The 25,810-nt window shown below is 44.0% G+C and overlaps 3 protein-coding genes across 4 annotated transcripts in view; 2 read left to right on the top strand and 1 right to left on the bottom strand.

The window, feature by feature from the left end:
* dclk1a (doublecortin-like kinase 1a) overlaps nt 1-11,093 on the top strand; it is a gene marked incomplete at both ends in the record, with an annotated part of 45,462 nt that extends 34,369 nt beyond the window's left edge. Inside the window, 11 exons of one of the 2 annotated variants that reach the window (XM_084564611.1) lie at nt 3,449-3,530; nt 4,371-4,543; nt 5,454-5,573; nt 6,905-7,051; nt 8,132-8,265; nt 8,375-8,452; nt 9,068-9,164; nt 9,250-9,330; nt 9,421-9,534; nt 9,728-9,801; nt 10,803-10,860. In XM_084564611.1, coding sequence (XP_084420737.1) covers nt 3,449-3,530; nt 4,371-4,543; nt 5,454-5,573; nt 6,905-7,051; nt 8,132-8,265; nt 8,375-8,452; nt 9,068-9,164; nt 9,250-9,330; nt 9,421-9,534; nt 9,728-9,801; nt 10,803-10,860 — 1,158 coding nt within the window. Of the gene's footprint in view, nt 1-3,448; nt 3,531-4,370; nt 4,544-5,453; nt 5,574-6,904; nt 7,052-8,131; nt 8,266-8,374; nt 8,453-9,067; nt 9,165-9,249; nt 9,331-9,420; nt 9,535-9,727; nt 9,802-10,802 lie in introns of both variants that reach the window. The other variant, XM_084564610.1, reaches the window with a different exon arrangement.
* Nucleotides 11,094-14,681: 3,588 nt separating this feature from the next.
* rfxap (regulatory factor X-associated protein) lies at nt 14,682-17,568 on the top strand. Its single transcript, XM_084565405.1, has 3 exons — nt 14,682-15,582; nt 15,691-15,801; nt 16,747-17,568. The coding sequence occupies exons 1-3, from the start codon at nt 15,154-15,156 to the stop codon at nt 16,849-16,851; spliced, it is 645 nt and encodes a 214-aa protein (XP_084421531.1). The 5' UTR covers nt 14,682-15,153; the 3' UTR covers nt 16,852-17,568.
* A 14-nt stretch (nt 17,569-17,582) lies between these two features.
* On the bottom strand, nt 17,583-25,187 carry smad9 (SMAD family member 9). The gene is made up of 8 exons (XM_084565404.1): nt 25,133-25,187; nt 23,080-23,592; nt 21,276-21,491; nt 20,811-21,071; nt 20,589-20,699; nt 19,595-19,816; nt 18,839-19,095; nt 17,583-18,207 (listed from the first exon to the last, which is right to left on the bottom strand). Exons 2-8 carry the CDS (start codon nt 23,273-23,275, stop codon nt 18,064-18,066), a joined length of 1,407 nt encoding a protein of 468 aa, XP_084421530.1. The 5' UTR covers nt 23,276-23,592; nt 25,133-25,187; the 3' UTR covers nt 17,583-18,063.
* Between the last annotated feature and the right edge of the window lie 623 nt (nt 25,188-25,810).

Genomic DNA, 25,810 nt, shown 5'->3' on the forward strand with positions numbered 1-25,810 from the left:
GTGAGAGAGAGAGAGAGAGGAAGCCGACTGAAGAAGAAAGTCTGCATTATGAATACATTGTCTCATTCATCCATGTGAGTGTGTTGTTACTAAAGACTGTATTTGTTTTTGTTGGCTGTAATATATTTCTTTTTTTTTTTTTTTTTTCATGTTGTGTTGATGTCATTAGATGCCTCGTCCAATTTTGTTTCTGTCCAAAAAGGCTGGCGGCGTCACATGAGGAAACATTTGTAAAGCTTTAATGCTGTTTAATCCTTCAAGTGATTTGATTTATATTGGCTCAGATTATTTAACGCATTCAAAAATCACCTTTGCAGAGATCACTTTAAAAGTCATGTAAATATATATATATATAAAAAATAAGCGTGAGTTTGTCATGTCGGGCCGCCGGCGCTTCTTGGCTCATTTGTTTCTTGTTTTCTTTTGCTGAACGTGTTTCCATTTGTTGATGTCACCATTAAATTCACTGTCATTTCATTTTCATTTTGTGTTCTTTCATTTCTTTCTCCCTACCCCGACCCCTCACTGTCGATTAACAGCATGCTCCTGCATCATCGCGACTGGGGTGATGATCGTTCTCCTTTGTTAAACTTGCTCGCGTCTTCAGCTGAGCAGAACGCAAACACAGTCCCAGAGGTGCATTTATCTCCTCTGCCCCATTGCTTCTGTTTTGTTTGTCTTAGGGAGGGGCAGACCAAAGCTCCCCTCCCAGTTTTTAATTCTCCTTAAAGCGTTTAATCACATTCCTAATATTCCCTGGGACTGCAGAGCATACGGATTTTGATTGGAAGCGTTAAAGTGTGTCCAACTGGCCGGGTCAACTGCGTTTAGATCTCCCTTCAGATGAGAGTCAAGTGGATTATTATGTTTTCTGTCCGTCTAGACGCCAAAATAAGAGTCAAGAAATAATATCTTCCTCTGCCTCTGTGTGTTCCTGTAAGAGGCGGAGAAGGACAAAACAAACCACCCCGTTTCCATCAAACGTTATTAGATTTTTACCACCGAGGCAAACACTAATAAATCCTGCTTTTGCTGGATATTGCATGACAGCTAGAGCGATGGAGAGAAATAATAAAATAAAATAAAACTGCAGCCAGAGGAGAGGTTTGGCTCTCCCAGCCTGAGAGACAGACACAAAGAAGGCTTTGGGATGTGTGTTGTAATCAGATTCGAGCAGGGGCACTGAGGACAAGGCTGGCATTACCCTTAAGTTGGTTATGTAAACGTGTGCTGCATTTTTAACGCCGGGGTTTACGGCTGACGGGCTGCAGCATAAATCACTACACCTGCTGCTACACATCATCAGTCTCTGTGATGATGCGTGGCACACACTTAAGGTCAAACATGACATCCTGTTTAATTCCTATTCATGCGCCGATCAGCGCGCGGTTGCCGAGTGTTGCCCTTGCAGCAGGTTTGAAGATCCAGCCGTGATGCAAAAGGTTGGTCGGTGTGTTTGTTATGCGGCGTGAGTCATAGCAAGGAGCGGGAGTGTGTAGTGCTGGGAACGGTGCGTTGTCGTTGTTGTTGCACCGAGAGAAAGCTGGAGGGTCTAACGATAACAAGGCGGCGCCTGACGAACCTCACGATCGATATCAGCCACACCGTACGTCTCCCTCTTCCGTCTCCTCGTCCTCTCTTTCTGTCTCTCACTCCATCTGCCTCATAGTTTGTTTGGGGTTTTTTTTCGCACAGGAAAGAGAGAGAGAGACGCAATTTTCATAGAAGGTTGAATCCAGCCCGCAGACAGGAAATGGCCATATATAGGCTTCTGTCTCCACTCTGGAAGTCTCATAAGCTGCTGTTCTCCTCTCTGAGAGCAGTTTCCATAGCAACAGTATTTTGTTTCCCTCCGTGGCAGGAAGAGAGAGAGAGAGAGAGACACGGTGGTTCAGTATGAGAAAGCGAGTAGAGGACAGGGCTGGATGTGCGATAAGGACACGAGGGAGGTAAATACACGATGGGAAAATAAAAGAGCAGGATGAGGACGGTGATGAGATGAAGCACGGGAGGGTCGGTCCGGGTTTGCGGGTATTAAGTGGGTTTTCTTGTTCCTTGTTCGGGACGAGTGCCCGGTCAAAAAAACACAACATTACATAAAACCAACAGCCTGACTCACAGCTACATTCACCTAAGGTGGTTTTCAGGTCAGAGCAGTGGAGATGAGAAAAAGAGCTGACAGCTATGCGGGCAGAGATTGAGATTTCACATCTAAGGCGCCCCTAAAATATTACTTTTCTTTCCACTCCAGACAAATACAGCTCAGTTTGTACAATCAGAGGCACAATAAGTGGTTGAACTTACATATTTTGAAGCCAAATTTTGACTTCTTGGCCAGTATCCATTAACACTTTAGATATTGTCATCTCCTTCAAGAGCATCACAAATATGTCTGACTGTCTTAAAAAGGGAGAAGAAAGGAAAAACATCTGCTGGCCAGCATTAGTCTGAGGTGGTCACTAAGCGTCTCCTCAGGTTCAACGTCTTGTGTTGTTGCACATTATGCACTTATTTTTTCTTTTTTCTTAAAGTAAATGTGATCCACTTCCATCACTGGCTCCAAATTTAAGCATCAAAAAGACCTCAAGACTGAATGTGGAGTTCGAGCACAAGGAGGGGGAGATTAGGATAAGGAATGTGCTAAAAGATCCTCAACAAACTTTAGAAACCTCGGAGATGAAACGAGATCAAAATCTTCCGAATGTAGTGCGGGAATGTGAAGCCAGCGGCGGGGTTTTTGGAGAGGAGAGAGAGAAGAGGAGAACAGAAAAAAAAAATAAAATGACAGGCACGGAGAACAGGCACAAACACGAGAGGGTTAGATTCTCATTTACAGTCCCGACTAGATCCTCGCTCCCCGTCCTTGTTGCTTCCATGACAACCAGACATAAGGTTACGAGGTGGAGGGCGTAATGAGTTTTTGTCTTCAGATAGATGCAGATGCCTCGCCTCAGCCGCTCTCTTCCGCTTTAATGACCTCCTACTTGCTAACCAGATGAAAGGCAGTGTTCATACGCCTTTATTAGTGTCACCATAACCCGTGTTTTCATGTTTTATTAAAGGTAGTTGGGGAGGAATGAAAGGAGGGTGCAATAGGATGGGGGTTACTACAAGTTTGGGAGAATGGGGAAGAGCTTGTTTGGATGCAATCATGCAACATGGGTAAATACAGGCGGGTTGGAAGAATGAGTAAATAGTTTATATTCAGATCTGTGTCTTAAGTTGATCTGCACAGCACATTACAACAGACAGATGAGCAAATACAAAGACGGATTTAAGGATGTTCTGAAGACGAGATGCATGGCACAGTGTCCTTTTGTTAGATTTTGGACATGCATATTAGTTTTGGCTGGGGCTGTAGCAGAGGGATTGTATTTTGTGGATTACATTTTAACTTGGGCAATGCCGCAAATTAAAGTTAACCGTCTACGCTCACCCCTTTCTGCAGGGCTCCCAGGGCTCTTCCACCTCTCTGTCTTCCGCGAAAGTTTCCAGCCCCGTGGAGGATGGGGATGAACTCGTTACCGAAGGTGAGGAAAAATTTATGTTGCCAAAACGTCCCCATCTGCCGGCCTTGGCCTTGTACTTGCAAATACCATGCGTGTCTGAATCATGTTCGTGACCTTTGATGCATCTCTCCCGCTCCCGTCCCCGCGCTCATCTGATTTGTACATCCTGTTCTCGACACCTCGCCGTCTCACACCTTTCCCCTCCTCCGGCGTCTTTCTTCACCTCCCTGCTGCGACACTGCCAACAATGACGCGGCGCTAGAATTTGGTCAAAGGCCGGAAGATTATGAGCCGCGAGCGCCGTGAAGGAAAACAGCCCCTGATCTCTTTCCATTTGAGTCAGGCCGCGCTAATATCATCTGACATTTTCATCTGTGATTTTATTTACTGGAAGAGAGACCTTTTCAAATGTTATTAATTAATTCATGAATTAATATTTAACCCCGAAAATTGATTGCATGCATTTGCATTTTGATTTGTTGGTTCTGCGTTTACTTTCCCATTTGCCAGCATGATTACCATGTGCAGAGGACCCTGCAGAGCCTTAGTGTGACAAAATGTCAAGCACGAGGTGAAGCCAGAGCCCTAACAGGCTCAGAAACTAAAGCTGAAATGATTTACATCTGCTTATAGAGCTACGTTTAATTTTTTAATTCTCAAAAACACCAGCCTCTCTGCAAGTACTTGCATTTTTTCCGTACAGTTAGACCTCAACTAAGTAGTAACTAATATGGTTGCCTCTGCTTTGAAAGATCTCTATGTCCCCTGTATGTGCAATGAATCAGCCCGGAAGAGAAAACTCTGAACTGATCTGAACTGGCTCCCTCAGCTGCTCTAAACCTCGTGCTTCTTCCCCTGCAGCTGAGGTCCTAGTCGATGAGGTTCCAGCTGTGCCGTCCTACATATCCGACCGCTACAGGGTGGGGCGCACGTTGGGCGATGGGAACTTCGCAGTCGTGCGAGAGTGCGTGGAGCACTCCACGGGGCGGGAGTACGCCCTGAAGATCATCAACAAGGGCAAATGCAGAGGCAAGGTAAGAAGGAAATCGACAAAGTGCAACCCCCGAGGTAGAAGTGGAGAAAGCAAGAAAAAAACCCCATAACTTTAATAAAACTGCTGTAGAAAAGTAGATACTTTTAAGAGAAAAGTATTCATTTTTCCAATATCAATACAACTAAGAAAAACTAGAATTAAGAAAAACAGGCTTGTTTTAGGGGCAAAAACTTATTTTATTGTTGTCTTGAACTGATCAATTTTGAGATTTCTGGCTATTTTGGTTCAACAACAAGTTTCTAGATTAACCTTTATGCAAATGAGTGCTTAATATTAAAGCCTCATTTGCATTTCATAACACCAGTAACACAAAAAAATATGATCAGATTAAATATTGAACTGCATATCGGCTTTAAACTGCTCATCTTTAAAGTCTGTGTTCTTAAAAAATTGTTTTTTTTCGTATCCTAATCCAAAAATCTCCGCTTCAGTAACACTTAGCAAACTTTCTCGTCTGATTCCTGTCTATATTCTGAAAGTTATACGCAGCTCGGCCCATATAACATATTATTCCTAAAACATGGCACAATAACTTTACAATTTTATTGAGTGATACAGCAATATCGTATGTCAATGCTCATGTTTCTGTTCTGGAAGTATACTGTATCAGATGACGCCTCATGTCCATGTTTAAACAGCTGGGGATGTTTAATCAGATCTTCTCCACATATGAAAGAGCATTTTTATCTGCACTTACAGGCCGCCGTATCAAGTTTCACTCAGAGAGCAACATCTTGTTTTCGCTGACCTCAGTGGATTAAGTTAGCGCCTCTCTAAGTGCACTCCAGGATATGAAACTCTGCCTTTTCCTCCCGATATTAAGTTGGCTCTTTGTTCCTTCAACAAACGTGTTCCCTAATTAAGTTTATTCATTTTTTCTTTTTTGCCAGGAGCACATGATCCAGAACGAGGTGGCCATCCTCCGCAGGGTCAAGCATCCAAACATCGTCTTACTCATCGAGGAAGTGGACACCTACAGTGAACTTTACCTGGTCATGGAGCTGGTCAAGGTGTGTGACTCTGTTTGTTTGCTGCAATTACATGTTTGATTATTTTTATGTGCCTGTGCTCTAGGGGACAGGCTGGGATATTTTGGGAAACTGAAATAATAGATAGATAGGTGCACTCTGTTAAATGCGAAACCATTATCTCAAATTGGAGAGCGACCGGGAGTGGGAGGCAGGCAGAAACGGTGACAGAGACAGAGGAGCGGCATTCAACCAGTGGAAGCAAGTGATGAATTCCAGCCAGTCACACAGTATGGGATCGGGAGAATCGGTTTGTGGCCCCGAGCGCTCGTGTGTTCACATTCCTCATTCTCTCCCTGGCTCTCTGACTCCAGAAACGTTTGTGCATAATTCAGAAGCCGGGAATGCGATCCATCTGCTCCGTGCCGCGGCGTGGAGTACTACGGAATATAGATGAGAGGCAATCTGGGGGAGAAGTGTGTGTACGTGTGAGCGTGTCCAAAGTAGGAGGATCGAGAGGAGGCTGTGGATGAATGAGGTGGAAAGAGTCATTGCCAGGGTGACAGCGAGAGGGAGAGAGACGAATGGATGCTTTGGAAGAGGAGGGAAGGGATAAGCAGAGAGAGCCGTGCAAGTATGCTATACTTTAGGCTTTATTGTGCCTTTTCCTGCGAGCCATTTATTTCCCAGTGACCGACCTGACTACTGCTCTTGCAACTGAAATGGAGAATCTTCCTGCAGCCAGGTTCCTGAATCGTTTTTTGGAGAGCCACTAAAATAAATACGAAAGATGTTCTGACAGTATATTAATGCCCATGTTTTTCGGAATAAGATGCTCAGTGGCTCCATTTGGATGTCATGCACGAGCATCTGCATGCTTTTGGAGTTAGGGAAGAGCAGATGCGGCGGTTAGAGGATGAGCTGCTGCGTTTGACAGTTCTCACATTTAAGCAACTGTCGCCCCGCAGGTCAAAGCCTGACAGTGCGTCTGAGTCAGTGCCGGGTGCGAGAGAGATTCAGCCCTATTTTAAGCCTCTGTTCCACTTAGTCCACTCAGGGAGAGGCACACAGAGAGAGGACGAGAGCGAGTTTAGAAGAGGGTGAGATTCAGACAAAAATAAAAAATAAAACAGGAGAAACTGAGCGAGACTGAGGGGGAGATGTTTTAACCAAGGTGACGAATGAGGATACAGTTTAGCCCTCAGGTTGCTGAGCAGACAAAAGAACTTTCTGCGAAAAACAAAACTCTTTTCAGCAGAAAAAGATGAGCAACTGTGAAAATCTGTCAGGACCCATGTGTGAAAACACCCAAACTCCCGTGACATTGTCCCCCATTACTGACAGCCCACCCATCCGTCATGACTTGTCCACAGGGGGGAGATCTGTTCGATGCCATCACCTCTGCCAACAGATACACGGAGAGGGACGCCAGCGGCATGCTCTACAATCTGGCCAACGCCATCAAATACCTCCACAGCCTCAACATTGTGCACAGAGACATCAAACCAGAGAACCTGCTGGTGAGTCGACACGCACTGTCAACACGCTCATGTAACTTGCCGCAGTGTGAGCGCGCCCTCTGCGCTGCCGTCTTTCTGAATGAACAGCGAAGTGATGTCACTCACTCTGGACTCTCGCAGAGGAGAGATAGATGACTCATTCCTGCTGAACTCACACCTCCTGCACTACACTCCTGCTCCCTTGTTTGGTTCTTCCTTCCCTCCATCTCCCTTCTGTCCAACTCTTCGTTGTCATTTCTGCAAATTCCTCTCTTCATTTGCCCTTTGTTATTTGTCGTAAGTGATGCCAAAGCTAGCTGAGTGTCCTCTGTTCTATCGTATTTATCTCTTATTTCCTTTTTAACTAAAGTTAAACAAATGTATTCTTTTGTCCTCTATTTTGTAAGATACATATAGTTTAAATAGGAGTTTAAATACTGGCGGAAAAAGTAACTGGACACCGCCACAAAGTTTTGCCTCAAAATCACAGTCTTGGTTCGACATTCATTCACTCATTCATTCATCTTCTGCAACCGCTTGTCCTGTGAAGGGTCGCGGGGGGGGCTGGAGCCTATCCCAGCTGGGTGTACCCTGGCGGGGTACACACTAGGCCCTTCGCAGGACAAGCGGTTGCAGAAGATGAATGAATAAACCTGGATGTGTTGATTTTTTTGGCAAGTGGAAGGGAACAAGCTTGATGGACGTGCTAGCAAACAGTTTTGTCTGTTTAAAACAAGCATTTATTTGGAATATATTCTTTTGTGTAGTCTAAAATGTGTTCTCCTTGTATCCCTGTTTTCGTTCAACCGACTCCTGACTGACTGCATTCACCAGCTTTTGTCCTTTGGCGCCGAGCATGTAGCGTTCGGCGCATTTAATGGGACTTTTTGCCGAAAAACAGCTGCGTGCTGCCGCTGAAATGATCCCTATGCGAGTGCTATAATTATTAGGGGGTGACCCATTTCACGTACACATGGTAATTTGACCACCTGCTAATATATAAATATGGGTTATAGAAGCTTTAAGGACTAGTCTGTTTTTGTGCAGCTTTTGCTCAGAGAAGAGAGAATTTACTGGATGGTGTGTTTTCTCTGGACTCAGGTGTATGAACATGCGGACGGCAGTAAAAGCCTGAAACTGGGAGACTTTGGTTTGGCCACTGTGGTGGACGGACCTCTCTACACTGTCTGCGGGACTCCGACATATGTAGCACCTGAAATCATCGCAGAAACAGGGTAAGACCAGTTATGTAGATATGTCACTGCTGCAGTGCAGGCACTACTCCTCTAATTCAGTTTCTCTACTGTGCTTTTGCCTTGGACTGATTTCTTTGTCTTTGTGCAGGTATGGCCTTAAGGTGGACATCTGGGCAGCTGGAGTTATCACCTACATCTTACTGTGTGGTTTCCCTCCTTTTCGAGGGTAAGCTAATTCTAGCACTTTATCCGCGTTAAAGAGGAACTAATGTTTTTTACAACCTGGACCTTATTTCTGGCATAAAATACGGTCGTTTACTCACCCATATAACTTTAGTGTCATTTGTATTCCTTCGGGAGATAATTAGATCAACGTATATCCATATAGTGGGAGTGACTGGGGCACCGAAACGCAGCTGTCGATCAATCTACAAACCAGAGGTGATGATAACAGCTAACTCTGGACTCAACGGGGAATAGCACTAGCGTATCATAACAAAATATTGGTGAAATTAACGAGTTTCGCAGCAGATAATGCGTTATTTAGAGGCTGTGTTTCGGTGCCCCAGTCACTCCCACTACATGAATATACGCAGATCTAAATAACTCCCGAAGGAATACAAATTACACAAAAGTTATATGGGTGAGTAAACGACCATATTTCATGCCAGAAATAAGGTTCAGGTTGTAAAAAAACAGTAGTTCCCCTTTAAAGTTGCTGTTAAAGCCGTGTAGAGTCCCTCTAATGGTTGATAGTGGTATTGCATCTTTAATTCCTGTGAACACTGTTAATCGGAGCACGGTTTAACTTATACACACTGATTCATGTGGACCTTTGCAGGAGCAGTGATGATCAAGAACTGCTTTTTGATCAAATACTCATGGGACAGCTAGAATTTCCTCTACCGTACTGGGACAACGTGTCAGAGACAGCCAAGGTAAACATACACCGAATGCATGATCTGTTTGTGTGTCTCGCTGGAAGAACTTCACTCACCAGAGTTTGTTTGCTTGTGGTTGCAGGAGCTTATTCGATCCATGCTGGAGGTGGAGGTAGATCAGAGATACTCTGCCCTCCAGGTGCTGGAGCACCCGTGGGTCACAGTAAGTGTCCGGCTCATGAGGTCACCCCTCACATTATATAATGTCTTGTTTTCCAAGAATTTATTTCATCTCCTCTCTCTCTTGACGCAGGATGAGGGTCTATGTGAGAACGACCACCAGCTGTCAGTAGCAGGGAAGATAAAGAAGCACTTCAACACCAGTCCCAGGGTCAACGACACCACTGCAGGAGTGTCAGTCATTTCTGTAAGTCGCTACCATTAGACCTTTGTTTGGCTCATCTCTTACACTATGCTGAATCGGTGCAACTTTCTTTCCAGTTCGCTCGCAGAACTCTTACACCAGATACGGCTTTCTGACGTTCTGAAGTTTGTGCCTTTTGCTGTCTCTGCCTTTCGAATGTTTCGATTGATTGTGCTGGTTTCTCTTTTGTGTTCAGCTGGATGACAGCTTTTCTATGCAGAGATCTGGGTCGTTGGATTTCTACCAGCACCCGGCCATGTACTGGATAAGGTACGCCAGGTTTCCGTAGAGACACGACTGACGGTCGCAAACCAGAAATCAAAACAAGCCAAAATAGTGTCTCTGAAATTGATGGCCCCCTCCCTCCCTCCCTCGCCTTCCTGCATACTGCCCCGCTGACTGGCTGCTTTGACGGGCTCCGTGTTGTCCCTGTTGTGTAGTTTATGTGCTTGTTTATTATTTTTTTTTTGCTTCCTTCCCTTCATCTCTCCCTTGTCGTAAACACGGATTTCGTTCCTGCATCGCCTGCCCTGCTGTCGTCTGTCTTTTGCCGAAGCCTCTTCTTCTGTGTTGCGTCATCATTTGTCAGTGGATTTCTTAATTTGATAATAAGGGTACCCACGCTAACCTAAGAATTAACCTTGCGAGCCATTCGTCTAAATGTCTTGAACATGTCCTTTAACACGACTTTAACTCTAGTGTTTGTTTACACCGTTTCTTTGTGAATGCTGCCCTTCCAAAGTATTATTATTGTCTCCTCGCTAGTCTCACTGAATCCCTGTGTTTTATTTTTGCTTGATGCGATGCCACTCCCCACCTGCCCGCCCGCCCGCCTGCCTCCTCTAAAAGCACGGCTTGCTTTTCAGCCCCCGCTGCTGAACTCCTGTTGTGTGGCTTTATCCACTGATTTATGGAGGATTTTGAGGATCAGGAAATAATAAGGGGCTTGAATGAATTAAAATGTATGCATTTGTTTTTGTTTTTTTAGATTTCAATTTTGATACGCCGGCTGGTTTCCCACTGCTTTTTCTATTTGCTAACTGATTGATTATAGAAAAGCAAAATACCAAGAATATTTTAATGGTTTTTTTTTTTGTGGCAAAAATCGTTAGAGAAAAAAAAAAGTGAATGGGAACACAGCAGAACACACAAACTCCTTTTGACTGGGTCCAGTTGATTACCAATGATCCTCTTCAGGTCCTCCATATTTAATTCTGATGCCAGCATCCGAGGATCCGATCATAATGTTCTCCTGTTCCTCCTTCTTTCAGGCCACCTCTCTTGATAAGGAGGGGCAGGTTCTCAGACGAGGACGCCACCCGGATGTGAAGCCGCTGCCTCTGCACACGATGCCAAATGTGAATTCAGCAACCACAACAACAACAACAACAACCCTGCGGGTGGAGCCTCCCAGTTGCCTCCCTGGCCTGCCCGTGGCCCCTTCCTCTCTGACCCCTGACACTTGCTCTGACCCCTCCCCGGACCCCAGACACCCATCTGACTCTGATGACGTCTCCATCAGCTCGGCCAGCACCGCCTGCTCCCCCAGCTCGCCCTTCTAGAGCGAGAGGAGGAGGGGGGGGAAGGGGGAGGAGAAGGGGGCGGGGGAGGACACGGTGTGCAGAGAGATGAAAGCGGGGGAATGAGAATCCTCATCCAGCTCCTCCCTCTGTATGGAGGAGGAGGAGGAGGAGGAGGAGACTTCCACGTACTCTCTCACCTGATGCTGGGGGTAAACTCTGGAAAACTATGGAGGGAAAAACAACAAGAAGTAAAAAATAAAATAATAATCCGAGACCTCTCAACTCCCCTGAATCCATCTTTCCAAACCTGGAGGAGAGATCGATGAAGGGGTGGATACAAAGAAAAAAGATGCAGAGGTAACGAGGAACCGGGATCAGGCGGCGAAAGACTTTTTTTTTGTTTTTCTAGACTTTCATTTTCCTTTTAACATTCTCTCATCTGAGCACATGTTACAGAGCTCAAGGAGCGAGCAAGGGCGACGGTACGGCGTGCCCTTCAGTGATGATCCGGGCTCAACATGAAAACCTCCCCGTGGTGGAACAGCTCTACAAGGCAATATGAGAATATAGACCGATGTTCATGTTTTATTGAACCTTATTTATTCATTCTTTATTCATACATTTTTTTATAGATATGTATTTCCCTTTTTTTTTCATAAAGGATAAGATTCTGTCGACTTGTCCTTAGAGCTCGGTGGATTGAAAAGGATGGAGCAGTGTGTAGAAGTAGAGGAATGTTTCAGTAGACTTGAGCCGCAGAGGAAATAGTTTTTCTAGCAAAACGTGTTAAAAACAGCGTTGGGCGGAAAAGACAAATGCTATAATTCTGTGCTCCACACAGTACAGGCGTTGCCTTCCCGTAATGTTGGATTACAGTATTACAGTTTACACTTTAGACAGACTGCTACCTAGACAATAATGGTGCGTTTGAGTGCTCCTGGTAACTTTGTTATCTGCTCACGTCTCGATACGCAAAATTCAGCAGCATCCGGGTGCTTCTGTAGCAAACTCTACACCTGAACCACGCACATTTTTCTTCTACGTCGCCATCGCATCAGTTTCGGTACTCAAAAGAAGCCTTCTTTACATTTTTTTATCAACACGACCAACAGCATATTTCATCCGCAGTTTCCAGCCGTAACGAAAGATTTCCATTTTCTCACTTATATGGATTTGAAGACCCGTTTTACTGTAGGTGGTAGATGCGTACAAGTTTCTGAGGGCTGCCTATTTGCACAAAGGTACTGCAGTCTAGACGCAGTCAAGCAGGAGAGAATAACAGTAGGGATGTCGTAGAACCAGCAGCACTCTTTGCAAAGGATGGAGGAGGATTTGTTTCAGCTCTGTACAACCTCATTCATGGCTTCATTAATTCAGATGAAAGCATGACAGACATACAGTAGCCTATTCTTATATTAAAAAAAAAAACTGTTTAGTGATGAAGTATTGTTTATATGTTATGTAAATAACAATTTTATTTATTTTGATAGTTCACAATACAGTATATTTCTTTACTAGTAGTACGTCTATGAGAATTGTTAAAAAAATAAAATAAAATCTGTCATACATGTGTATCAGTCTGCAAAGAAAAAAAAAAACTAGAGGAGATCATCAGGTACGAAATGAAACAATAAGTTGAAGGGGACCGTTTTGGCCTGACCTCGTGCCACATGGGTGAATCTACAAGTGCAGAGAAGCAGAGGAGGCCGCCATCGTCGCTTCTTGCCGGACACTGGGGCCGATGTCTTTTGCAACCAGTGATGTGATCTCCGGTGACCGATGTTGGGATGGGACATGATTAAAAAAAAACAAAAGAAGCCAGACGAGTGAGAGAAATGCAGTTTTATTGCAGATGATCTCCCCGCCGTCGTCCCACTTGTCTTCAGTTTCTGTATTTACTCCCATCATCGCACACGTATACAGTAATGTGCCGCCATATTGACTAGATCAGTATGAAACTGTCGTGCTGTTGAAATCCGCACTCTCCAGCACATTTACCAAAGTGCTCTCACAGCTGCACCGCCGTATTACAGTCCGTTGCAATACCAATACCTGTACCTCTGTTCAACAATGGTCTATCAATAACAATAATGATAATAAAAATATGTTTCAAAAGCAAACCAATGGTGTCTGTTATTGAGTTTTGAACTGTAGTCGTCTTGCTGCATGACTTGATTGCTGGTCAATTGTGCACGGATCAGCAACAACATTATGACCACCTTCCTAATATTGTGTAGGTCTCCCTTGTGCCACCAGAACAGTTGTGACTCATCAGATAATGGACATGGGTCTTCTGAGGGTGTCCTGTGGTGTCTGGCAACAGAATGTTGTTAGTGGGGGCCTTTGGATCCTATGAATTGAGGGGAGGGGCCTCTGTGGATCATCCCACAGATACTTGATCAGTTTGGAGGCCAGGTCAAAACCTTGTGCTGTTTTATTTTTCTTTAGTTGTTCCTAAACCGTTTTTGTGTGTGTGTGCCTGTGTCAGGCTGCATCCTGCTGCCATCAAGGTGGTACATGTCTAGACTTAGACTTAGATAAACTTTATTCATCCACAAGGGAAATTGCTTGGTCACAGTAGCTTAGTTGTACATAAAAAACACTCTTAAGAACCTCAGATAAAAAAGATTAAATGAAATAAAATAGAAATAAAAAATAAGTAAAATAAAAATCTAGTAAAATAAAAATAGTAAAAGCAAAAATGTACAAATTAGCGTCTAAGTAACATCCATATGAATGCCAGATCCAAAAGTTTCCCAGCAGAACATTGTATTGCCACAAGATGCTCAGTGTTGTTTACTTCTCCTGTCAGTGGTTTTAATGTTGTGGCTGATAGGTGTGTAATTCAACCTTTAGGCGCAGGAAACCCCAAATTTGAGAGTTTTCTACATCATATAAATACACATAATCCCTCTCTGCTGTTAGCTGTTATCTGCTGGGTGGCACTTGACTAGAGGGGTTGTTATGCATCCCAAGTGAGGCAAGAGGCGTACGATCTATAATTTTCTGTACTTGACAGCGTAAGTGCTCAGTATGCAGTAGTAGCAGGTGGGATGACAGAGTAAAATGAAAATTATCATGCCAGTTATTTGTAGAAATGCATTTTGGATTTAGAACAGTAGGATCAGTGAAAAAAAATAAATAAATAAAGCTGGAAGTTGCATGCGGCGTCAACAACAGATGAAAACTTTTCTTCCTCTGCTATAGTGTCCTTAGAGGAGATCGTTCAGCTGGAGGAGAACCTTTTCACTGTGGGCTCTATGGCTTCTGCTTGCTTACAGAGCACAAACGCTGGATATGAGACTCCCTCAGTCTCTGCGCTCTCAGTTTCATCTCGCCAGCCATATTCCCAGACTTTTTTTTTGACAGTTTATTTCTATTCTTATCTGCAGGAACACCATGCCACGTGGAAACGCTGCACACAGTTAGCCTGGACGCCTTCTGTGACTGGAAAGCATCTCTCGTTCTCTCTCCATAAAAAAAAAAACTGTCAATCTGTCAAAACTTCTACTTCTCAAATTCTGTTCCTCTCAAATTTCATTATTTATTTATTTTATGTATCCCTCCAGCTGTGGCTGCTGGCAGTTTGATGAGGTTAAAAAAAAAAAAAGCTCTCCACTATAATATGACCATAAACTAATGGAAAACACGTTGCTATGTGGGTCTGCATATGTGTGGTTGTGACAGCAGTAATTAAACTACACCTGTATTTGCATAATTTCAAAGGTGAGTTAGTAAAAATGTCATATGGAGTTTATTGCATTTGTTGTTTTGGCCGCTAGGGGTCGCTCGAACATGTTGGACAAATGCAGCGAAGAAGAAGAAATGCCTTGTTATTAAAATTCAGTGAGAAAGGAAGTGACACGCTAATCAATGAAAGTACTATAATACCGGCTTTAGATCCTGATATTTATTTATTTATTTATTAAATCGTTACCTGTTTATGGCATACCGCCTTCAGGAAGCAGATAAACTCCCGGTATAGTAAACTGGAGCGGGGGATATGTCAGCGAATAACTGTATTAGCTAGCGAAGCTAGCGAACGTGAGATTTCTGTTAGCTAGCTAGCCAGCTAGCTCCCTGCAGCTCCACCGCAGCCATGAACGAAGAAGACACTCCATCCACTCCAAGCAAAGACAAAGACTCGACTCTGCTCCTCACCAAAGACGGACAAAGGTATTACGTGAGCAAGAGCGGAGTTGTGGACAGCAGAAATGTGGTGACGCCGCACGAGCCGGAGAACAACGTCTCGTCCTACGACATGGACGACCCGGACGAGGAGAGCGACGTCCTGGACACCTCGGACCCCAGAGACAGCGCCGCCAGCCCGGAGGAGCTCAACGACGAGGACATCTCGGAGGGCGACAACGCCCCCAAGCAGTGCACCTATGAGGGATGCACGCAGACCACGACGCAGGTGGCCAAGCAGAGGAAGCCGTGGATGTGCAAGAAGCACCGAAACAAGATGTACAAAGACAAGTACAAGAAGAAGAAGAGTGATCAGGCCATGTCCAGCGGAAAACTTGATGTAAGAGAAATCATTTTAGTGTTAATACTCTTGGGGTGGGACTAAACTCATCTGTTTCCATCTGTTTTGTCAGATTTAATAACATTTTTTTTTTCTGTTTCTGAGCAGGAAAACTCAGAGGAGCGACCTGTGTCTGTGAACAAACAGCGCCTTGGTGCCATGGGGGACCGTCCAGCCAGACCCTCTCTGATAGAGCAGGTCCTCAATCAGAAAAGACTGGTGAGTGAGACATAGGGTCAGATTGACTGATTGTGCCCTGATGGGTGTCAGAGCAACAAAAAAAAAAAAAAACAACAGTAAAACAACCTTGCCATATATTTATTTATATGAAACTCTCTGTGAAGATCCTCTGTCATTCAGCTCATGTTACATCCAAAAAACAAAGCTAAAACAAAGGCAGATAGACATGTTGATTACATGTTCCTCTTGGATCCTTATTTTATGAGTCAGTTGCTCCATAACATATATTTCTTTCACAATTTTCAGCCATTCATTTTGCGTTGGTGGCTCTGGCTTATACCACTTCCTCGAGAGATTGCTTTCTTACAGGCTACTCACAAGATTTCCATTAAATATCTGTCCTCTTTTAACACATATCCTGTCATGCTGCCAAAATACAGTAGCATACATGACCTATGTGTATCATAACCCAGAAGTCTGACAATAATTATATGAACATCTTCCCAAAAGTCCATGATTTTAGGACAGAGCCAAAAAACATGAGAATGATCTACATTTATATCTCCACATTTCCTCCAGCATGGCTGTGGTACAGATGAGTATTTACTACTAATTTTAGGTGTGATAAAGAATCTAATTAAATTCTTCCAACAGTATAATCTCCAGGTTCGTGATGATGTAGTTGATTGTCGTGTTCTAGCTCTCTTTCCCATTTCAATTTTACATATGAGGTTGTATCCCCTCTTCTCTCCATTGGGTGGCCATATATTCTAGATATTATTCTATATTTGTTTGAATTGTAGATTCAAATTATGGTCCTGATTATCCCATTTGTATCCAAATTCACCTTTTGTTTTAACGCTTTGTCACAAAAGTCCCTTATTTGCAGATACCTGTAAGCTGCTTTAGATCTGAGTGAGAGGTTTTTAAGCATAATCTAACTGGGTGTCTGTCCATTAAAATGTGAACGTCTGCTTCTTTCAGTCGCTGCTCAGGAGTCCAGAGGTGATCAGCTTCCTGCAGCAGCAGCAGCAGCTCCTGGCCACGCAGAGCCGCGGCCAATCACAGCAGCAGTTCCCGGGCTGCTGACGCTGGCCGCTCAGTGTTTGACATTAGCATTCGTTTGTTTGAGCACTGAAGGTACACACTGGCAGCTGAAAAGAATAATATGTTAACGCTGGGATTAAGCTGTGACGGTGACATACAACCCTCAAAGAGACGCTGACCGTGTAATAAAACCATGTCTGGCGCTGTTTAGGAAATACCTTTTTTTTTTTTTCTATTTACAAAAAAACACTTCTTTTCATTTATCGTGAGAGTACTGTTTAGTGGCATTGTCAAGTCATATTCTGTTTTATCTTTATTCATGTGGAAGTAATGATTTACTATAACTTGTCTTGTCAAACTTGTTGTCAGTTCACACTGAGTCCGATTATGCCGTATTTTTCTGGTTTCTTTTAATCGATCATAGAGCTCCACTGCGTTTTTTAACTTTTTCACCCAAACTTGATGTGTTGTTACGTGTGACAATCAATTATGAAATGCATGTCTTTCTTTTAACATAGGGTTTTATATATCTATGTGCTGTATAACTGATGCACAAACAATAAATTATTATTAAATACAAAAACAAAAAGGAACACAAATGGGATCACTATTGGTCATGTCAGCTGTGTTGGCTCTGTGTAGCCAATAAGCAGGCTGTACCATATGTTAGTAAGCCGAGAGAAGAGACTGTATGATGTCCCTGTGTTTAATTAGTCGCGTGTGTCCCTTGCTGTGAATATGAGATTAAAAAGGTGATGCTAATATTGAGAAATCTCTCGGATTGTGTCTTTATAGTGCAGCCTTTGCTTTATTCTTTGATGCGAGATAAAAGCCGAAGCTTTAGAAATTCAAATACTGGAAAAGGTGATTTGTAAAGGAAAAAAAAAACAACTTTAATAGAACAAGTAAAAAGCAACAAGTACATGAAGTCAAACATTGGTCAACACATGTAAATACAGTACATACTACCTTAATAATATTAACACATAACAAGTCTTTGAGTACCTACAAATGTATCCCATTTACCTTGTGCAGTTAACATATCCCGATGGAGACGGAGATGAGGATAAATGCTTCATCATACTGAAATGAACACATGAGCTGTAAATGAAGCTAAAAGAAACTCAGTCAACGTAGAAAATGTCAAGAGAGGGACCGGAAACTCGGATATAGCAACGCGTACAGAATCTACGACTACCTGTGTGAAGGACCGGGAACCACGCGCTTGAAAAAGTGTGCGCGTATTTGACGATGCTATGACACTGAAGAAATAGGGTTGTGCGGGGAGCCCATCTGTGTGAGGACCTTGTCCAGCCACTGCAGGGGCCCGTGCAGATGCACCTCAATCCAGCAGGGGGTGCTGGTCACGTCCTGGCGGTGGTACTCGGCACCCCAACCCTGTGGGAAGGACACAGAGGTTAAGGGTGGATCTCAGCTGGGCTTGTTGGCGTTTCAGTTGACTCACAAAATTGACAAGCGCATTCCTGACAGCATTTTAAGCTCTAAGTAACAGTATAAGACAACTGTAACTGAGTGCATAGATGAAAGTATTGGGAGTATTTATAATAAAATCTATCTTAACTCAAATGTATTATTATAAACTAGGTGTCTGTGGTGACATTCCTGGGAAAAAAGCTGCATTAAGTCACTGTTAATGTCATTTCTGAACACAAATATCTGGATACAGAGGCAGGATGCGAAATTGACAGTAGCCAATAGGTTTGCAAATCATCCATTTGCATTAAATACAACAATAACTCATTGAAAGCATTTAACTAGCAAAATAGGACGTGATTTTTATTATGAAGTAGTCGCAGGAAATGCAACGTGTTTGTCAGGGAGTTTACGATCAAATTATTGACATTTGTTTTGACAAAAACTTCTGCACTACTCCCTGAAATAATGCACGCAGCACTGAAACAAACAGGGGCATCTGCAAAGAGCTGCAGTGAACAGAGCTCGAGCTCCCGATGCTGTTCACTGCGATTCAGACGCTCCTGTCTCAGATGCCCTCAAAAGGCTCGGCTACCTTAACGAAGCTCATGCGGATGGTGCACATCTTGGTGAGCTCGTAGACGACCTCGAAGCCGTGGTTGACGGACTGGGCGAGGAGCTGAGCGAACAGCTGGTTGTTGAAGATCTTGAGGCTGCAGCCGCTGGGGATCTTGCACACGGTGGTGGCGTGGAAGCCGTGCTGGAAGTTGCAGTTGCGGCTCTGGACGAAGATGCTGCTGTCGCTCAGACACTCGGCGTACACCTCGCCGCCCACGTAGTACAGGTGTAAGCCTGACAAGACGGAGGCAGAACGTTCAAACTCCAAACACAAAAGCTTCGTTGTGGTGCATGTGGAAGACTCAAGGGAGTCATGAGAGCATAAAAACATCTCTTTTATCTAGGAGAGCGGACATATAGTTAAAGATGTAATCAGTGCGTCCTGTTTTTCTTCTGTTCTACTAAAAGCAAATCACAAGCACTTCAATGCTTGTAAATACGTAATGTCTGAGTAATGTCTGTGAGCTGGGGATCAACTACTCTAAAGTCACCCATATGATTCAAAACCACACACATCCTCACAGAGTACACTTTATTGTAACCCACAGAGAGGCTTGATGTCTGGTCCCACAAAGGCAGCCATTCTTTTACAATGATTAAAAACATTATTTGGCCTGAAGGACTCTACACGAGCTGAGTGCAAAGCCCAATGTTATTGCTTCCAAACGCAACGGGGAACCGATTAAACCAGATCCACTCCGAAAGGAACAGAGCATTTTTCTGTCCGGCCTACCTTTGCCTATGTGCCTGCGCGTGTGTTCGATGGTGGAGTTGCGGTTGACGTTGGAGAGCAGGCCGAGGCAGAAGCGGTTCTTGTTGTTGGACGGGTCCGTGAAGCCGTCCACCAAGACGCTCCGGGATGAGGCGTGGAACGTCTCCCCGACCCGGTTGTTGAGCTCGTAGTAAGCGATGGAGCACCAGTACTCGGGCTCCTCGTAGCAAACGGGCCTTAAATCTAAACAGGTGAGAAAAGGTTGAGTCAGATGCTGTTGGTTCTTTGTTGCGCTAATTCCTCTACAGTCATATATTGGCAATTTGGGCAAAATACGATGGAGGTTAAAGGTTTTGACTTTTTTACTAAATGCAGCAACTCTATCTATCTACCTACACTTAAGCAGAGTTTATACCTCTGCGGGACATAGACGCTGAAACCTACGCACGTAGCCAACGCCGGTGCAAGCCACTTATACTTGTGCGCTCCTCAGTCTGGCTCGCTCTGTAACAACGCCACCCAACCGCTAGTCGGCGCTGTGTCTTTTTTGCCAGTCTGGTTAATTTTTGTTTCTACAATGACGACTGAAACTGAAATTTCACCGAACCCAAGTCCTACAAATGTCTGTATCTCCAAACCTCAGTTAACCTTACCAGTTCTTTATTGATCCAGAACAATCAATTCGAAAATTGCGCAGATGGAGAAGCAGCCGGAAATGCTAAAATGGAAACACGCTGCTGCCAAGCGGACCAATCACAGCTCTTGCGCTCTGCGTCGCCGTGACGCGTAGCTACATTTCTGGGGTGGTGCACGTGCGTTACGGCGAAGGCTCTGCGTAGGTGTCTGTGTTACCTCTGCGTCAACTTAGTGCAGAAGCATAAACCGCCTATTATGCTCTAATGCATCTCGCAAGCTTAAAGTGTCTTTATATTGTGGTGAAAGTATTTCTTATTTTGCATAAATACTATGTCCAGTATTGCTAATGTCTGTAAATCTCAGTATTGTGTGACGTTACCTCTGTGTGGAGCGGAAAATGTGAGTTTAGTGGTTTCTGTGGAGTTGCTCGGCTTCACATCATCCTTAGGGTTTGTCTCCATCATGCTGTACGGAGGTGGGGGAGTCTCAGCTGGAAAACCAAATTACACAAGTGGAATAAATAGACAAAATAACCGATGGACACTCATCAGATGCTATTAAGTCTGACCCTGTGTGCAATCTGACTTGTTTTGAGTCCTACCTGTGATGTGATATGGACTACCAGGTTCTGCAGAGCTGTTGGGGGAGTTGGGGTAACTCTGCGAGGTGGGAGACTGGGCGAGGGATGAAGAGGGGGAGGAGGAGGAGAAGGAGGAGCAGGGCAGCGGAGGGAAGGAGTCCGGGTAAGTGGCATTCTGGGGCATCAGAGGCTCGTTGTGCAGGGAGGCGTTCCTGAACTTCGCTAATAAACTGTGCTGAGGGTTGAACTCGCTGTGGCGCGGGACCAGAACTGGTGGCAGCACTGAGGACACGAGAGAAAGAGGGAGCCAGATGGAGACAGATGCTGCTATAAAAGATCATATTACTGCAAATGCTTTTGTCTCTGGGAACACTATTAGATCAGATGTTCTCTATTTGGGATTTCACCAAAAAGCTTTGCTAAAATCCAATAAAGACCTTATTTTTTGCAGCAGGTCCAGAAGAAGCCCTCCGCTAATGTCTTTACCTGGAGTCTCCACGCGCCTGTAATGGTACGGGTTGACGCAGATGTCCTTCTGCTTGGAGCCGAAGGGGAACTCGCAGCACTCGAGGGCTTTCAGCTCGTGGTGGGACTGCAGGTCGGGCCAGCGCCACACCCTGCAGTAGATGACGTGGGGGAGACCTTTCCTGTGGGACACCTGCAACCTCCCGTCCAGAGAGCGGGGAATCGTCACGCACTTACCTAAAGGAGTGAAGCGAAATCAATCGGTTCAGCTTTATGAAACTTGTGTGCTTTGAAACGCTTTTGTTACCAAAAAACTTTGAGTATGAAAAGTATTAAATATAATCCAGATCAGGGATGGGCAACTTAAATGATGGAGGGAGCCACAGTTTTTCATCGACACTACCTGAGGGCCACATAGGACCGCGCACTTAACCAGATATGATAAAACAGCCATTTTAAATATGTTTGTGTGTGTATAATTAGATTATATTTATTTATAATTATATATGTGTGTGTTTATTGAAGTAAACAAAAAATAACCACTTACTGTGATTTTTTTTTTTTTTAATTAATTTGTGCATTTTTACACTATGAAAGAGTTTAACATTTTCCCTGTATACCCACTCTACCTCACCACTACCAGCGGTGGGCACATGTAAAAAGTCGCTGTTTGCGTAGGCCTACTTTTGATTTAAGGTCCGGTACCATTAGCCTAGAATCTAGACGCGCCCCTAGCGGCAGCAAATTACATTTGCTTCTACATTTAATGTGGGTCTGGCTCGTCAGGCTACGGTACCATAGCAGCCCTTGCAGCTTCAGTATACTTGTTGTATACTGAAGTGTGCAACGTGTTGAAGCGGCGACTTAAACTGGAATCCTTCATGGCAAATAACGTCTCTAAGCAGACTAAGCAAATAGGTTTGCCTTAACATTCTGTGAACAGATAACTTTCTTTCACCTGAAAGACGCGATTTTCCCGATCACGTTTCCTCTTTCCTCCGCTCTTAACCACGGCTCAACGTCTCTTCTTCACTGGTAGAGAAGACCCGGTGGAAGCGTGTGCGAGGCGGGGTCTGCATTAGTGGCGCCATATAGTGGCCAATTATGTAATTACAACTGATTCAGTGCCGCAGTGGATACAGTTTTATAATTTTCAAAAATTAATCTAAGTCGAGTGAGCCGCATACGGCCCGCGGGCTGCCAGTTGCCCATCCCTGAACCAGATACTAGATTTCTTGCACTTTTAAATTCAAGTCTGGGCAACACAGAAGTCCAACAAAAACTATTTTGTATCGATGTTAAGAAGATGAATTGGAGGATCTGCCTTCATCTAACCTTGCAGTGTTAAATGTGAATGTAAAGATTAACCACTGGGAAGCAGTCACTCTGGATAAGATTTGCCTTTACATTTTAATAATAAATATATGATAAATTATATGACATGTTTTTTAAATTCATAATCTCAGGCTTCAGGTAATGAGACTTTTTCCTTTGCAGCTCAAAATATTAGTCAGCAGGTGTCTTGGATTTGTGCAAGAATACGCTAAAAAAAAAAAAAGCAAACTTGTGACCTCACAAGTTTGCCTCACCGCCTCTATAAAAGAAGCCCTGTCTACTTGCAACTCCTCGTTACATGTTGCATGATATGTTGTTAAGCTGTGAATCCGTACAGCTGTGATTTCTTTTACCCACTGTGCTCCAGGAATGTTTAATTGTCACTTTTTCCTCAAAAACATTATTGAAAAGTCACAACATTATTGCATCGTGTTATTTTTTTGTGTTCTTTCGCGTCAGAATCGTATTCCCTGGACACTGTGATACTCACTGGGTTGCCCGGGGCAGCTGAGGGCTCTCTCAAGCTCTTCCATCGCCCCTTTCTTCTTCTTTAGTTTCTTCACTAAAGAGTCCACAGCCTTCTCCGCCCACTTCTCCTCCTCGTCGCCTTGTTTCCAACCGAGGAGGCGCTTCACCGCCGGGCTGGTGAAGGAGAATAGGGACGTGATGGAGGCGGAGGAATTCATTATTGGATGGATAGATGGGTGGCAAGTGGCGCTGATGTGTAATGTTGAGGGGATAAAAGTTTCTCTCGGGGGCAGGAGTGAGGGGGCAAATAATGAGTAGCCAGTGATGAGGCTGTGTAAACAGAGGCTGTTTCTTGTATTCCGCCGTTACTTCCGAGCAGCTCTGGTGGAGGAGTTGGACTCCAGCCAGAGCAGCGCAAACCCTAAATCCCCTCTCTGTGTTGGCACAGAAGAGATCCGGCAGCTCTGGATTCGGAGCCTCCTGTAGGGAAGATTATTCCTCACACAGGCAGGGATCCGGTTCAGGTTTCAATGATCTGGCAGGAGAAGTGAGAGATTGTATTAACTGACAATTCAGCCAAAAACTGTGCACGGTTACAGAAGCAGCTGAGAAGTTACATTAAAGACAGATACCATGGGGTTTAATTGTAAGCCAGAGTCACTAAGGTGATAAGCTTGCCTGCAGTAATCACGACAGCCCAGAGCGAAATCAAAGACCGATCAGCACATAACCATAATCTACTCATATTTAATGAACTGGGCATTAGAGGTGGATTTCCATGATAAGGGGGCTGCATCAGCGGGGCACTGTTACAGACTGAACCGATCTCCCTCGTGCTGAACAACCGTGTTATTATTCTCCGCGGAGAAAATGAAACATGTAACTAAAGCGTTTGAGAAGGAGCGGGCCAAGATGGCCAGGCTCATTTCTAGATTCACCAGCAACAACGAGGAATGTCCTTTCTGGCCTCTGTTTCTATGATCATGCCACTGACGCCCAGGAGCCATACTGTCTGGCCAGAACACATCACAGGACAGGAGGGGGAGAGGGAGGGAGACGGACAGACACAGAAAGAGAGCTCTCCTTGTGTTTGTCTCTTTCTGTCCATCTAAATCCTGCTGAAAATTGCACACACTCTGAGGTATAGAAGCTGTTTGAGCCCACTATATTTAGGTAGCCAACTTGAGTCAATAATAATAACAGAAGCCTTTAGTGTGCATCACTCCAGAAGTATCTTTCTCGGATATTTGTGTAATTTACATTTACTATTATTGCAAATCCTTCATTCCTTAGTTTTCCTGAAGTAGATTAAAAAATAAAATAAACACAGGTAATATGTGATTGAGCATACCTACATTGCGCCTGCTGGAAATGTGACCAGCACTGGTTTTACGCAGACAATCGGACAGCTGGGGGGGTGGGGTGGGGTGGGGGGTCGGAGGGGGGGGGGGGGGGGGGGGGTTACAATGACAGCAAAAGCGCACCAGCTTCAGTGCGGCATCAGTCCGCCGCGTCCGCCGCCGCTGTTGATGCTTTATGGAGCCTGGCGTCACTCAGTCTGCAGGCTCAGATAGGCTAATTACCTTACGCTTTATCACCAGGACACCCCTTCCCAAAAAAGTAAACACGCCGGCTTCCTTTAACTACACCATGTCCCTTTTGCCCCGACACACACACACACACACACACACAAAAAAAAACCCTGCTTCTGCCCCCAAGCCTCTGAAACAAACGCACACCTTGACGGCGACCAGAAGCGAGGCATCCAAAACCATTCATATTTTTACGCGTTATCAGACTTGGATCACATGTCACTACAAAGTAAACTTCCACGCACTCATGCGCACGGGGGCAGAGGTGTGTGCTCAAATTTTACTTCTAATGTGTACGACTTTTTTTTTCCTTTCTAAGCTCAGTAACGTTACATTTGATCCCCAAAACAAAGTTGCCCAAAAGTGCAAGTGAAAACATTTTTCAAGCAGCAATATTTGACGTCCAACAAGGTTACAAACTCACGACAACTTGCCATATAACATTTAGTAAATCGACATTAGCTGGTTTGTTTATTTCCTCACCTCTGCCGTGATGACAAGTGCAGCGCAGACAGCCGTAGGAGTGTGGAGACTTCCCTGTCTGTGGAGTAGTAGACTGTAGGCTAGGTCAGAGCAGCGGAGCCAAGAAGGTGTGTGTCTGTCTGCATGTGTGTGTGTATGTGTGTGTGTGTGTAGATCGTGTCTGTGAGCGTGTGTGTGTTGAAGTGTAAAGGCAGCCTGAATGAAAAAAGAAAGAAGCACTCAGTAGCTGATTTCAAAATAAAAGCATCACTGAAATAGAAACGCAAGACTCTTGTTTCACAGACATAATCGTAATATATTTTTAAATTAATAAAAATAAAAAATAAAAATAAATAATAACAATAATATTTTTAAAAAAAACTTGGGGTGGGATGAAATATTCAAGAAAATATATTTATTTATATTTTTTAAAATATACATATATTTATTAGAGTTCTAATCTAAATAATAATTTAGATTATAATTATTATAATTTTGTAATAATTTTGAAATGTACTTTAGCATATAGGCCTATCAAAATTCGTTAAACTAATAAAGGAATATTAAAATAGGCCTTTAATTTTTTATTTTCGCTGCCTTATAACAACAACAAAGACACATCACAGTTAGCACGCTGAAACATAACTCTCTTAAGTTAATTTAATAAGAGTGGATACATCCTGAAGATCATAATATAAA

The sequence above is a fragment of the Chelon labrosus genome (assembly GCF_963514085.1).
Source record: "Chelon labrosus genome assembly, chromosome: 17".
Classification (NCBI taxonomy): domain Eukaryota; kingdom Metazoa; phylum Chordata; class Actinopteri; order Mugiliformes; family Mugilidae; genus Chelon; species Chelon labrosus.

Excerpts from the sequence above, each read along its gene's own strand:
- rfxap (XM_084565405.1), top strand. The coding sequence starts at position 15,154 with ATGAACGAAGAAGACACTCCATCCACTCCAAGCAAAGACAAAGACTCG. Across the intron at positions 15,583-15,690 it reads TGTCCAGCGGAAAACTTGAT|GAAAACTCAGAGGAGCGACC; the intron begins GTAAGAGAAATC and ends GTTTCTGAGCAG. Across the intron at positions 15,802-16,746 it reads TCCTCAATCAGAAAAGACTG|TCGCTGCTCAGGAGTCCAGA; the intron begins GTGAGTGAGACA and ends TGCTTCTTTCAG.
- smad9 (XM_084565404.1), bottom strand. The coding sequence starts at position 23,275 with ATGAATTCCTCCGCCTCCATCACGTCCCTATTCTCCTTCACCAGCCCG. Across the intron at positions 21,072-21,275 it reads CAGGCGCGTGGAGACTCCAG|TGCTGCCACCAGTTCTGGTC; the intron begins GTAAAGACATTA and ends TCGTGTCCTCAG. Across the intron at positions 18,208-18,838 it reads TCCGCATGAGCTTCGTTAAG|GGTTGGGGTGCCGAGTACCA; the intron begins GTAGCCGAGCCT and ends TCCTTCCCACAG.